At 42.1% G+C, this 15,375-nt stretch overlaps 1 protein-coding gene across 3 annotated transcripts in view; it reads right to left on the reverse strand.

The window, feature by feature from the left end:
* The window catches only part of LRCH2 (leucine rich repeats and calponin homology domain containing 2), a 281,372-nt gene that overhangs the window by 160,490 nt on the left and 105,507 nt on the right, over positions 1-15,375 (reverse strand). For all 3 annotated transcript variants that reach the window (XM_082262513.1, XM_082262512.1, XM_082262511.1), the window contains exons 6-8: positions 11,381-11,514; positions 6,884-6,971; positions 6,570-6,678 (exon numbers count right to left, since the gene is read on the reverse strand). In XM_082262513.1, coding sequence (XP_082118639.1) covers positions 6,570-6,678; positions 6,884-6,971; positions 11,381-11,514 — 331 coding nt within the window. The remainder of the gene's footprint in view (positions 1-6,569; positions 6,679-6,883; positions 6,972-11,380; positions 11,515-15,375) is intronic.

Consider the following 15,375-nt stretch of genomic DNA (forward strand, 5'->3'; position numbering starts at 1 on the left):
ATTCATCATCGGGTACAGTGAAGTGACTACAGCGATGATTCTGATGTCTCTTTCTGGCACATCGCTCCGTTGGAAATTGTGAAGAATCATTTGATATACTTCCCAAATTCCACAAGCTATGTGCCAGAAAGAGATATCCAAATCGTCGCTGTTGTCACTTTCCGTACCTGATGACGAATTTTCCCACAAATAGCTATGGCTCATCTTCAAGTAACTCCGTTTCGCTGTCGCTGTTTTCCAGTTCGTCTAAAAGCGCTTTTGCGCAAAAAAAAAAAAACACTTTTTGGACACCATGGTCGTTCAAAATTTTCCAGGCACAAAGCACTGGAAAAGCACAGGCAGGGCACTGGAAAAGTATCCAGGTGCAATCCTGTGATGAAATGGCATGATACAGTGTGATCTGTTAGGATCACAGCTTTTTATCATGACATTTAGTGTATTTACACTTTTGAATTTGCCGCCGGTTCCATCTTCCCTGCATCGCAACTCTCGCAGGGAGGGAACCGGAAGGCAAGTGCCAGCAATCGGCCGTGCACAGAGCTGGGAGAGACTGTGAGGACGCCGGCGGGGGAGCGCAGGGAAGGCAAGTAACATTGCTGGGGTGGTGGGGGGTAGGTTACCGCTTTTGGTACTGAAAATTAACCCCGAGCCGCACTCGGGAATAACGCCAAGGAGGTTAAGCAGTACAGGGTGGTTTGTTTGCTTTTTTTTTCAATTCTAAATAGCTTTTTTCTTTGTGCTCGTTTTGTAGTCACCTCCTTTCTCCGCTCTGTATCTCGAACTAAGAGAGCCAAGTGGGAGGGACCGAGATTCCCCCCAGTCAGTAATGAAGGGTGAAGGTGTAGGTGTGGGGAGGGGCTGCGAGGAAAGGGGAGGGGCGTGAGGTAAGATTGTGTTCTCACTGAACACTATGGAGCTGACAGGGAGAGAGGAGGGGGAGGAGGGGGAGCTGCAGAGACACACAGACGCACAGGACAGAAGTTAGATGAGGGAGGCACGTATCCAGGCCACGATCTTATGGCTCAGCAGTGAGGGAAGGGAATGGTGTCCCCACAATGAACTCCAAAAGGATTTTAAAGAGTACAAAAATCCTATTTTCTTTCTTGTCGACTGAGGAATTCCAGAAGTCTTACACTTTCAGGACATCCAAAAGCAGTTCAACTGAGCTGGCGGGTGGGCAAAACATAGCACATAACTGTCAACAAGCTGAAAAAAATTGAAACTCGGAACTGGCCATAGCTCAAATAGCTGCCTGAATGATATTAAAGTGATTGTAAAGTATCTGTAATTTTTTTTTTTAAGTAGGGCCCTTGTTGCTGCTCCTGGCCTCTCCCTCCCATTGAGTGCCCCCACAGACGTCAGCTTGCTATGGGGCCACCCGAGTTGAGCTGCACTTCCGTGTGTCCATTCAGACACTGCGTTGCCGTTCGGCTCCGCCCCCTCTCTCCCCTGATTGGCTCACTGGCTTTGATTGACAGCCAAAGAAGTCAATGGCGCCGCAAGCTATATCTCAGCCAATCAGGAGGGAGAGTCCCGGACGGCCGAGGGACTCGTGGACATCGCTGGACAGAGAGGGGGCATAGGGAGGCTGCTACACACAGAAGGCTTTTTATCTTAATGCATAGAATGCATTAAGATAACAAAACCTTTCTGCCTTTACAACTCCTTTAAGTTTGCATCATAAAAGGCCGAACATTCCATGTGGTAAAACTTGGAAAAATTGTGAACTGAAGACTAAGAAGCAGCCTTGTAAACCTGAGAAACATAAGCTTGATACTAAAACACTTAATTTGCACTCGCAGTCCTGGTGGAGAGAGCATTCACTGGAAAGAGTAGTGGAACCTGAAACTTGAATTATGGTCTGTCTGCGTCATTAAGAAATTATAGAACTAGAACTCATAACACCCTTTCTGGGCACATCTGAAATGACAAAGAATCGGTTTTGTAGAATAAAGAAGTGGCAGAGAGGCACACTCGAACAGCCCAAACCACATCAAAGAACTGGATACAAAGAGTAAAGGACAGTACCGCGATAAGGGAAACCACACTAGAAAGAAAGGTCTAGATCTTAAAGTCACCATCTCTGTATGCAGGACCAAAAAGGGTTTATTGCAGGAAAAACTGCCTGTTCAGTTGGTCCACTAGCTGGGGTAATACCAACCAGAAAAACTGCCTCGTGAGTTAGAGTTAGAGAGAGATGGAGGTCTCTGATGGGTTCCAAAGGGGCTTCTGAAGCACTGAAAGGATCAAACTCAAAACCTTATGGAGGGAGAGGGGATTGACTAGGAAAACAATATGGGAGACCCCTTGCACAAAATGTCTTGTTCAGCAAGTAGGAAGCAATCAGTCTGGAAGAATAGAGCACAAGAGAGCACCAAACTAAGTGTAGTAATGTGAAACCTTTGAAATAAGTGGGGGTTGTGGTGCGCCTCAAAGGTGTAAAAAAAACATTTTTTTCCGGGTTCCTCCTACGCGTTAAGTCATGAGGTCACGTGACCACAACGGGATGTGACGTGCTATATATGTCGGCGGAGCCGGAAATGTATTGGCCGCCATTTTTAAAGATCTATTATTCCTATACACCACATTGAGTCATCCAGATACAGAGATTTAAGTCCACATCTATACCCTTAATAGGTTTTATTAAATTTCCCTCACCGACTGCTAACCATAATTTTAATAATTTTATTTATTTTATATTTATTTATTTTTATACTATAATCAAGAGATATCTATGCTGATAATACTGTCTGATGTCTACATATAGGTGACGTAGTAACCAAATAAACCCCAACACCATCATTTAATAAACCACTACATATATTTGCCATTTAGTTCTATATTAAAATAGAAAAACTGTCCTGAATAAATAAACCCCTTCAAATATTCTTCTACAGGAATATATTTTAAAAAGATTTTAATTACACTGTTTATATATATATACGTTGTTTGAATAAAGGTATCATATTTGTATATATGAGTATATAATTAGGGATTATATTAGAGGAATATGTTATTAACATGTTATTAATATAGTAACAGCCTCACTTCCAGTGTACAACAACAAGTCACGATGCAATGTAATGGCCTAAATGCATAGAGCCGCAATAGGTTGAAACAATCGGGCATTGGATCTTGTAAACTGGCGGAGCGAACACTTCCGCCGCTTAATTCGCATATAGATCTTTAAAAATGGCGGCCAATACATTTCCGGCTCCGCCGACATATAAAGCATGTCACATCCCGTTGTGGGCACTCCCTGAGGAAGTCTCGTGACGTAACGCGTAGGAGGAACCCGGTGTTCCGTGAGAATTACCTACCCGTGAGAAAAACCTACCCCTCGTCACTTCCGGTTCACGGCACTGTATGGAATGCAGCTGTTACATTAAAACAACTGTGCTGCAATACGAATCATCTCCGCTCCTGTGCCTGTCACTTCCCTGCTCTCGGCAAGTAAATATAAAAGCGGCGGCTGCTGTATGAAAAGATAAATTACGGAGACGCCAGCCGCTTTTATATTTACTTGCCGAGAGCAGGGAAGTGACAGGCACAGGAGCGGAGATGATTCGTATTGCAACCCCGCTGTTTTATTTAACCGCCGCGTGGGTAGGTTTTTTCCACGGTACACCGTGCTATTTCCATACTAGTGCGCATGCGCACTAGTCTGCTCCTCTGTCGTCCCTTTAGGTATCCGGCCCTGTGAGCATGCGCACTGCTGCGCTGCTCAGCTGTTCCTGGCCGGAAGTGACGAGGGGTAGGTAATTCTCACGGGGTAGGTAATTCTCACGCTACACCGGAACCGACGTGTAAGATGGGACAGAGCTCCCATAGCGTTGTTTACTACTCGGATGCTGAAATCAAGAGTCTGAATTGTAAGTTTGCTGCATTATTGTTCAAATAAAAGTCTGTAATACTACACCATGATGGTCCTATCTGTTTAATGAGCCCTTGAGGAGGAGGTATAGAATAAGGAGACCGAACCCCAAGAAATCCATTGAAAGGGACCCTAAGTGATTATAAGAGACCGGGAATATACACAGGATACGTTTGGAAGGACCTGCTGCAAACAAGATACTACGCTGGAGCAGAGGAGGATCGGGAATCATTACTTTTCCAGACATATAATACAGGCGTATTACCCTCGTTATTGAGGTGAGAATTTAGTACACCTAGAGGTGGCACAAGGTGGAGGAAAAGAAGTCACACCACTTATTCACCTTTAGTCACAATATCGTTGTTACATATTAAGTAATTTGAAGCAGCATTGTTTGAAGATTGATCACATGCACTATTTTGGACTGGACTTTCTAGGATATGTGTTTTTGCTGATTTGCACATATTTGATACATTGTTTTATGAATTGTCTAGCCATATTTATATATTTATGAAGAATATAACCACAAGCACTGAGCACTTTAACAGCACCTATAAGAAGCACAGTATTTAATTTGTCTTATATGAATATTTAGACTGGATAATTCTAGGATATAGGTATCTGCCTAATTGCACAATTTTTTTTTGATACATTGTTGATGAATTGTCTAGCAATTTTATTTATTTCTACACAAAGCACGGAGCACTTTTTAAAACATTATCAAAAAGAAGCACAGTGATAAGCTATATAACTGCATTGGATATATCTACACAAGGAAACTACATAAAAAAAAAAATCAGAGACACAGAAGAATTATGTGAAATAGATATATAGTACACATTTGTAATATTTTAATCTTGAATTAAAACGTTTTTTTTACACCTTTGAGGTGCACCACAACCCCCACTTATTTCATATTTACAACTGTTTTATAGTATCAGTTCCCGTGGTGCAGCATCAAGGTAATAAATAGAATCTACGATAGCGCAGGAACCATAACACATATACAATGTGAAACCTTTATTAGATAGAAAGGCAAAGGCAAGCGTGGAGATCTTACCCTTGATGGCACTAACAGCCGAATGGTTGCTTAGACCAAACTGAAGGAAGGAAAGAAAGAACCTACACCTGCAGAGAAACATCTGTGGTAAAAGCCACTAGACTTACACAAAGCAAATTATTCCTTCCACTTCTAAAGAAAGACCTTTGGGAAGTAGACTTCCTAGAATTAAGCAAGGAGAAAAAAAAAAAAAAGAACAAGCGATGCCCCTGTCCCTCAGAATTTAAACTTCAATAGCAATGCTGTTAAAGCCAGTGACCAAAAAGGGGGGTATTAAACTGCTTCTTGGGCCAAAAGACCCAAGTATTCTGGAAAAACCCACTGTACATCTCCGAGAAGTCTTTCCAGGTCCCCAATACCATGCTCTCTTGGGTAAATCTGGCTTTGAGAACTACCAGAATGATCTACCATCTTGATCCTGCAAAGCAGTCGAGGAAGAAGCTTCAAGGGAGGAAAGGCATCGATTGGGGTGTACTGATCCCATGGAACCATCAACATATACAAACCTTCCTTGTCTCCAGCCTGACATCTTTCATAAAATGAGAAGGAATAAATTTCCCCAACGTTAGAGAAGCATTCAGAAGACACCAGGACAGTGACAGCCTTGGACACTACCACTAGTGCACACTACCTGTGTCAGACCTATCAGGGTACACGCTGCAGGCAGACCTCAACGTGTTAATGGACAGTGTGGCATTACACCCAGAACAGTTGAATTATCCACTCAGTATCTACAATCATAACATGTTGCAGCTACAAGTGCAGCATTCAATGTACAGTACTCAAGGTCAGAGGTGTCAAAGAACGGATCCGGGATTGAAGTTTCATGCGCCTTTTGAAGCAGCAGGGGAGATGCTTTCTCAGGGCTGTTTGGCAGGAAAGAGTCTGTGAAGCCCATGCATGCAACACCCAGTAGAATGGCATCAACATTTAGTTCCACAGTGCCCCATGGCAAGCCAGAGGAAAACAAGGGATTCAAAATTAGGTACCCAGTGACTAATGAAAAATGAGAGAGCTCCCAGTAATCGGCCTAAATAGCCCACTCACAGAAGAGAGTCTACAGAGACCGAGCATGTGTAAAAGGTCATGCTAACAATTCTGGGCCTGAAAACAGCCTATATTTTTTATTTGTCAATGCCCAATCCTGTAGGCAACGATATAACCAAAGGTTTAAGATGTCCCTTGTCTCGCAATGAACGAGAAAGAAATTGTGAAGGTTAGTCCAAGTGCTATCATATCTACCTATGTTTAAACTGTCTGGCCACCAAATGCAGGAAAAAAATATACCTGGGGACAGTATAGATACACAAGTGAAACGCAAAAAAAAAAAAAAAAAACATTTTGGAGGACTCCATCTTATTTATTTGGGGTTCAAGACGAAACTGTAAAATACAAGGGTATAACAGAAAACCAGTTCAATAACCAATTTAATAATTCCACTGTCTAAAAATTGTAACCTTTAAAAATATATAAGTGGAAATAACTGGTTAGGGTGAGGAGTTGAATGCTTAATTTTATTTTACAGACTGCAGTAGAAAAGGACTGCTGTATATGACTGATACCTATTCGAAGCACCATTTTCGGTCTTCCCCATAATTATTCTGTCAGTAACAAACTTTGTCAAAATATGGTTACCTTTTTGTGACTCCTGCTTATTCCCTATTATGTGATTGTCATTTTTCAGAGCCTGGTCTCTTGATTCTGATACCTGAGAGTGAAGGCTGATTGTATCATCGTCTGAAGGCTGAAAAGAGAGTAAAAGCTTGGATCACTGAGGATTATCTGGATTAACCAGTATTCCACCAAACCCACTGCAACCAGTTAACAAAGGGTAGGGGGAAAAGATCTGTTGCCTTAGCACCTAATAACTACCAAACAAAAACGTTAAATACATTTTTAATTAGTAACAAACTATTTATAAACTTGAACTGGCTTCATAGAAAACTTACTTCAGTCGTTGAAAGACGTTTATCCCCGTTATCACTACCAATCCCAGAGTCAGGCCCATGATTTTTACTTGGATAAAAGTCTTCAATGCTGCAACAAGACACATAGGCACAGTAAAATGTATACCGGATATTAAAAGTAACACATCTTTAACTTTGTACTAAAAACTATGAGCTCATGTACACCAACAGTTAGAACGCAGCCACTGGCCTTTGGTGAGAAAGATGCAGTGCAGACATGCTGGAAACAATGCAATGCAAAATAACTTTTTTCTGTATAGTATAGGGGTCTTCATGACAACAATGGTCTGTAGTGGCAACAAAGTTATTTTCCTGGTAAGGGTATAGATCTAGGCACCCTGGGCAGAAAATGTTTAAAGGGCTTCCATCTTTGACTGCTGGCAGATGTCCTGTATAGGCATGTATAAAAGAGGGTCAGACTCCATCCTGACCTCGCTTTCCATAGTGGACCCAGGAGCCCAGAAGAGTCAACCAATCCGGAAGCTGAAGTAGCTATGGTAAGAGCCAGGGATCTTGATATATGAAACATCCTGACATAAGAAGCACCAGAAGAGAGCGAGAAAACCTCCATTGAAGAAGGTAACCCTCTCTCAGAGAGAGGAGGTCCATCACCTAGGTACACTAGCAAAAAACTGAAGCTTGCTGGGAGTGAAAGGGGTTATTAACCACTTAAGCCCCGGAAGATTTTACCCCCCTACCTGACCAGGGCCAATTTTGCGATTCGGCACTGCGTGACTTTAACGGACAATTGCGTGGTCGTGCGACGCTGTACCTAAAGGAATTTGACTTACTTTTTTTCCCACAAACAGAGCTTTCTTTTGGTGGTATTTGATCACCTGTGCGATTTTTTGATCATGCGCTATAAACAAAAAAATAGCGTCAATTTTGCAAAAACAACAATATTTTTGACATTTTTTATATGAAATTCCCCCCAAAAAAATGTAAAAATCAAAATTTTTTAACATTTTCGGCCAATTTGTTTTATGCTACATATGTTTGGTGGGAAAAAAAAAAAATCGCAAAAAGCGTATTTTGATTGGTTTGCGCAAAAGTTATCGCGTTTACTAATAAAGGGAAAGATTTTCGTCATTTTTGTTGGGTTTTTTTTTTAACGCGCAATGGCGGCGATCTGCGATTTTTTTGCGGTACTGCGACATTGCAGCGGACAGATCGGACCCTTGACTGACATTTTTGACACTTTTGGGGTTACCAGTGACATTTCTACAGTAATCAGTGCTATACATATGCACGGTTACTGTAAAATTACACTGGCAGTGAAGGGGTTAACTTTTTTTGAGAGGGAGGGGTTATGTGTGTCCCTAGGGGCGTGATTCTAACTGTGATTGGCTGTGGCTTGAGGTGTAGGAACAATGATCAACGGTCCTACATAGTAGAACCGTATGATCACTATTCCTACACAGGCGGCTTGGTTACATCAGCCGCCTGCCTTTCTCCCTCTGCACCGACGATTGCCGAGTGACCAGCGGACATCGGGTCCGCCGGTCACACGCGCGGGGGGTCCGTGACCGCGCGGGAGCGCGCCTTTGGGAGCATGCGCTCGCTCCCTAGACCCTCACAGGCTAGCGGCGTAGTACTACGTCGCTTTGCCTGTGAGGGGCTGACCGCTGCAGTAAATAGTCTTGCAGCGGTCGGCAAGCGGTTAAAGGGCATTCTCCAGCAGGTTCTCCCCCCCTTGCCAGTGTTCAAGTCCTAGAAGGTAGCTGCATATATAACTCTATATAATTATATATATATGTAAAAACTGTGTGACTACAGTAACATGCTTTGTTTAAATAAAAAAAAAAAATAAAAATCCCACGTAGTCAAATACTTGTAAAACTGCATAAAACTACTTTACCTCCTAATCTTCAGAAGAAAAGAAATCTGAGCAAGGTAGATTATTAATATTACAGTATACAGAATTTATATTGCGCCAACAGTTTGCGCAGTGCTGAACAACATGAGGGCAGACAGTACAGTTACAATTCAATACAGGAGAAATGATTACAAGTTGCAGGGCAAACAGTTCCACTTGCATTTCACAAGCCTGCTAACCTTATATGTTTTCAGGCACTGAATTATAGATGGAGATAAGGGAGCAAGATGAACAACAGAGTTCAGGGTGGACCCAAGTAAGTGAGTAGGCAAACAAAACAAAGCAGCCACAAAAATATCAGTGTCCCGCCTGCTGAATAGCCCAGAGAACTGATGGTATGTTTTGCTATCATATCCAGTAAATGTAAATACACACCTATAGCTTTAACCCTTTCGTTGCCAGGCCCTGTGCTCCACTTTTAAACTCAGCTGGCCAGACCATTTTTGCAATTTTTCCATTGCCTTTTTATTTTTCACTTATAGCTTTCAGAGTTTGTAAAATACCCTCCAACCCATATATTTACTGAAAGCATAGGACCAGTAGAAAAAAAAAAAAAAAAGTGTGTGTTACTGATTTTTAAAACCTTGCGATATTTGCGCAAATGTTTATCAAACAATATTTTTTCTAAAAATACACTAAAATCATTAATGGCAGACAAAAAAACGGAGCACATTTTACAAAATTTCTACTAAATTTAGAAGCTTAACCTGTATTGCGTTAATAACAAATATTTGTAACTTTTAAATTGTGCCTTTTTGCACAATGGTGAAAATCGAACAGACCGAAAAGTGTAAATATCCAAATTTCTCTAAAGATCTGAAGGTTTTCACTTTTCCCTTACAGCTTTAAGAATTTGTAAAAGACCCACCCAAACCATATATTTTCTGCAAGCACATGACCTGTAGTATAAAAAAAAAGGTGCTACTGATTTTAAAAGCGCCATGATATTTGTGTAAATGTTTATCAAATCAATATTTTCGTTAAAAATACACTAAAACCATAATAATCAGCAGATAAAAACATAGCTACTTTTACAAAATTCCTGCTAAATCCCTACTAAATATAAAGGCTTAACCTATATTGAGTTAATAAATAAATATTTGTAACTTTTAAATTGCGCCTTTTTGCAAAATGGTGAAAATCAAACATGCAAAAATGTAAATATCCAAATTGCTCACAAAATCTGAAGGTTTTTATTTTTCCCTTCCTACTGCGAGAATTTGTAAAAGCCACTCCCCCCTCCGCCCCCCCTAACCCATATATTTTCTGAAAGCATGTGACCTTTAGAATAAAAATAAGGTGCTACTGAGTTTTAAGACCCCCACAATATTTGCGCAAATGTTTATTACAACGATATTTTCAGAAAAAGTATACTAAAATCATTATTAGCAGATACCAACACAGCAAATTTTACAATATTTCTGCTAATTTCTTACTAAATATAAAAGCTTAACCTTTATTGAGTCAATAAATAACTGTTTGTCAATTTTAAATTGTGCCTTTTTGCGAAATGGCAAAAATCAAATGTACGCAAAAATTTCTCTAAAATTTTGGAGGTTTTGAAAAAGATTTTGAAAAAGACCCCCCAAACCATACATTTTCTGAAAGCACATGACCAATAGAATAAAAATAAGGTGCTGATTTTTTGAGGTCCAATCACAGCTGGTCACATAGTAAATAGAAAGTGCCATTGATCGGCTTTCCTCAGTTCGTGCCTAGTAGAGGAGAGGGCCGATCGGCGGCTCTCCTGACGGGGGGGGGGGGGGGGGGTAGGTGCTGGTAATCAGAGCACTGATTACCAGTGCAGACCCTTAGGGGGTGCCACTAGGGATTGCTCACCCATGGCCACCAGGGATGCTAATCAGGGTTAAGGGACCCTTTCAGTGCCCTCCTTATCAGAGCTGCCCATGATTGCCATCAGTGCCGCCCACCAGTGCCCATCATTGCCATCTATCAGTGCCGCCCACCAGTGCCCATTATTGCCCATCAATGTTGCATATCAGTGCTACCTATCAGTGACCCATATCAGCGCCGCCTATCAGTGCCACATATCAGCACCGCCGATCAGTGCCCATCCGTGCCGCCTATCAGTGCATATCAGTGCCACCCCATCAGTGCCTGAAAAAAAATGTATCCATTTACAAAATTTTATAAAAAAAAAAAATATTTTTTTTCAAACTTTTCGGTTTTTTTTTTTTTTTATTTGTGTAGCACAAAAGAAAAACCTTGCGGTGATCAAATGCCACCAAGAGAAAGCTCTATTTGTGGAGAAAAAATGACATAGATTTGGTTTAGGTACAGTGTTGCATGACCACGCAATTGTCATTCAAAATGCAACAGCACTAAAAGCTGAAAATTGGCCTGGGCAGAAAGGGGTGAAAGTGCCTTGTATTGAAGTGGTTAAAATGGAAATCAAGTGTACCTGTCACCCGTTTCAGTAGCATCTGATGGAAATAGCCAATCAATGTGGCTCTTCCCTCTACTTGTTGACTGGGCAAGGAGAAACCAAAACAGAAAAACAGTTGCCCAGTTTTATTCAGAAATGTATATGCCCCATATTCATCACAATGCAAAGTCATCAAATAAACATGGGTATGGCATACCTGTCTGTAAGAGGTTGTGATGGAAGTCTTTTCACTAGTGATGGCAAGTCCAATGAATCGGGCTTCTTTTCTGTCCTACAGCACGCGTGAATATTCAAAAACTTGAATATATGCACCTTTCCTTTCAAACAAATCTGAATTAAATCAAAAGAAATGAATACTACTACATCAATACAAATCACTAGAAACAAGTGTATTTATAAATATATGATACAAAATGAATACAAAGCACAGTGTAATGGGTAAGACAAATACAACAAGGCAAATAAACAGAAAACATTTTTCTCTGGGCTGTATTAGCCTCGGTTCACACTAGGGCGACCTGTGAGGCGACCTGGTCGCCTCACAGGTCGCCGCAGGTCGCCTCCCATAGGGAAGCTGCGGACCCGTTCTAATAGGAGCGACACAAGTCGCTCCGACCTAGAAAAAGGGTCCGGAGCTTCTTTGGGGCGACCAGGAGGAGACCGCCATAGACTTCAATGTTATGAAGTCCGTGGCGGCTGCTCTGAGGTCGCGGCGCGCTGCTCGCACCGCGACCTCGGAGGTCGCCACCCGAAGTAGCGTCGCGGTAGTGTGAACCGGCGCTTAAAGTAAAAACAGTCAAGCGTTAATAATTATAAACATACATAAACAGACTTAATCAGACAAGGTGCAACCACCAATAAAGACTAAATAGAAGAATGTGGTGCAAAGCAGTTAGAGTTGGTCAGATAAGTCCATAGAGTCCTTGTAAGAAGATCAGTAGTTGATGGTATTCACAAAGATGCGATACTGAACAAAGAAACCTTCACACCACAGACAGCTTCTTACCATAAAGACTTGACAATCAGGAAAAGGAACAGTCAAAAAGTTTAGTTATAGTAGGATGCTGTCTATGTCATTTGAAGGACAAGGTTTCTTCTACTTGTCTTCTTACAAAGACTCTATGGACTAAACAGCTCTAATTGTTTTGCACCATTTTTCCATTTATTCTTTATTGTGGTGTTTGCACCTTGTTTGATTACGTTGGTTTAGTTTTTTTTTTATAATTATTAGCGCTGCACTCCTTTTATATTTTTGCTCATATGGTTACCTAAAATATTGTGTCAGCTGCTATTTTATAATTGTTTTGAGCCTTAGTGCGGGTATTGTCTGTGTTCTGCATTTCTAAAGGAGTTTGAGAAGAGTTATTTCAACTGCAGCCCAGGTCTGAGAATGAGAGAATTTGATTTGGTGCTAAAATTCTTTCACAATTTTTCATAAATAGGGTCTAAACAATTTAAAGGCAGACCTAAAGTCAGCATTTGATTTAAGGGGGTTAATTTAGTAAAGGAAATATGTGATTTTTGTACATACCGTAAAATCCATTTCTCTGAGTTCATCGACGGACACAGCGCTCCATAAATTCTAACTAGAGGGTTATATTGCCTCCTCCAGGAGTAGGACTAGGCAGAACAAAAAACACCTGGTTACGCACGTGCCCATGGGCAGTCCTTAGCTGGTATATAACTCTCCTCTCTGCTCTAGGTAATCAGCTTAGTATAATTGCAAGCAGTATTCGAAGTATCAGAACTCCATAGAGGGGTGGGTGCTGTGTCCTTCCTCAGAGAAATGGATTTTACGGTAAGTACAAAAATCCCATTTTCTCTTTTGTTCATCGAAGGACACAGCACTCCATAAATAATATCTAGTGGGACATCCAAAAGCAGTGGCAAAAGAAAAATAAGGGGTGGGAAAATAACACAGGGCTAAACATAAGAGCCCTTAACCTGGACACCGGTAAACCTTTTCTAAGAATCTAAGAAGTCTTTCAGGGCAGCATCTGAGAGATAGACTCCTGCCACCTGAAACAGGAAACACAATAGTCCACCATTATAAAAACTTCAGTCATACCTTCTGCCTCGGTAATATCAAAGCACCAAAGTAAACCGCAGTAGTTAATAAATCCTCAAAAACCCTTTTTCTATTGTTGTTTAGGACGGGAATAAGTGCTGCCCTGGAAGACTTCTTAGAAAAAGACTTACTAGGTACCTAACTCTGTTTTCTCCAATCGTCTTACAGTGGAGCATCTGAGAAAATGTAGCAAGCAATACTTACTAGGGAGGAGATAAAGTCTGGAGCCTTTTGCGACTAAACATCTGGTCCTGTATGGTCCTGTATGGACAGCTGGTCAATGCAGTAATGCCTGGCAAAAGTATTGAAGCTTGACTGTAGCTGCCCTGCAGGTCTGCTCTGGTGACACCTGGGCTCTTCCAGCGGTTGATGATGCCCAAGCCCTGGTTGATAGGGCCGTGACTCAGCTCGGCGGGGCAAGGTTTAAAGCCTGATAGGCTGTCTGAATAGCAAGCTTTATCCATCTGGCTATCCTACTTTTCGAGGCCTGCATGGAGAACGAATAGAGAGGTTGTTTTTCACAAACCTTTAGTTCTCTCCAGGTAAGCTATCAGGATCTTCCTTACATCCAGCTTGTTGTAAGTAACTCTCTTTCTGCTGTCCACTGAATTTGGAAGGGAGGGAATAACCACATTCTGAGTTCTGTGGAAAGCTGAAAAAACTTTTGGTAGGAAAGCTGGGTCCGGAGTGATGAAAACAGTATGGTTCTATCATAGATAGAGCCAGTATTTCGCTAACTCTTCTTGCTGGCAAGTGCCACAAGGAGTACAGTTTTTAGTGTACGGTACTTTTCCGAACATTCCTCTAGCGGTTCAAAGGGTGTAGAGTGGAATCCTTTCAGCACCGTGGAACGGTCCCATGTCGGAGTTCTGCTGAATTTTACGGGTCTGCCTTTCTTCAGAGAGAAGGAATCTCTTAATAAGTATATCTTCCGCCAGCCTAACGTTGAGGTGGGAAGACAGGGCTGCCACTTGCACTTTCAAAGTGCTATGGGAGATACCCTTATCCACCCCCTCTTGTAAGAAATCCAGGATTGCAGGAATAGCTCCCTTGCTGGAGATCCCCCGGTTCTTGTACCAAAAGACAAACTTTTTCCTCACTTTTTCATAGATGGCTCTGGTCACAGGTTTTCTGCTGGCTAGAATGGTGTCAATCACTCTGCTACACAGACCCCTGTTGTGTAACCTCATCCTTTCAGGAACCAGGCTGAAAGTTTCATGACCTTGTGGTTTGGGTGGTTGACTGGTCCTTGCGATAGGAGGTTCGGTACGTCTGTGAGTGTTCGATGAGGCTGAATGCTAAGATTCTTCAAATGACTAAACCATGGTCTCTGAGGCCAATGAGGCGCAATAAGTATCACTGTCGCCCTTTCTTTCTTGACTTTTTGTATCAACTTTGGTATTAGGGCAGGTGGGGGGAATGCATAACATGGAGAACCCAGCTTTGGTTTTTGGTTGAACGCTTCCCCCCCGATGTTAGCATCCATAGGGTTTAGAGGGAAGAATTTTGGGAGCTTCGTATTTATTTTTGCCGTGAACAGGTCCACCTCGGGCACATCCCCCCCCCCCCCCAGACTCGGTTAGTCCACAGAAAGGCTTCTTGGTTCAAGGACCATTCCGTATGTCTTATGACCATCCGGCTTAGCAAATCTGCAGTGCATTGTCTGTTCCCTTCAGATGGATGGCGGAGATGAATCTGGCATTTTTCTCACCCCATAATAGAGTCTTTTCTGTCAGTTCCATGACAGGGGACGATTTTGTTCACCCTTTTCTGTTCAAGTATGCCACCGTCGTTGTATTTTCTGATTGAACCCTGACATCTTTGCCCTGAATCGTAGGCTGGAATGCTTTTAGCACCTCCTCTACAGCTTTTAGCTCCCTCAGGTTTGAGCATGCTTGGGACCAGTGGAGGCCCCACTTTCCTTGCGCACAGCGGTCCACATCATATGTGCTCCCCATCTTAGAGCGCTGGCACCCGTAGTGATCCCCATGGGATCGGCCTGTGTCCATTTGCGGCTTTTGAGGTGGGTTAGTTGCCTGAGCCACCACTGTAGTATTCTTTTGATTGAATGGGAAACGGAGATGGTTTAGTCTAGGGATGATGCCTTGCCCTCCCATTGGGCA

Source organism: Pelophylax lessonae (genome assembly GCF_965119305.1).
Source record: "Pelophylax lessonae genome assembly, chromosome: 7".
NCBI lineage: Eukaryota > Metazoa > Chordata > Amphibia > Anura > Ranidae > Pelophylax > Pelophylax lessonae.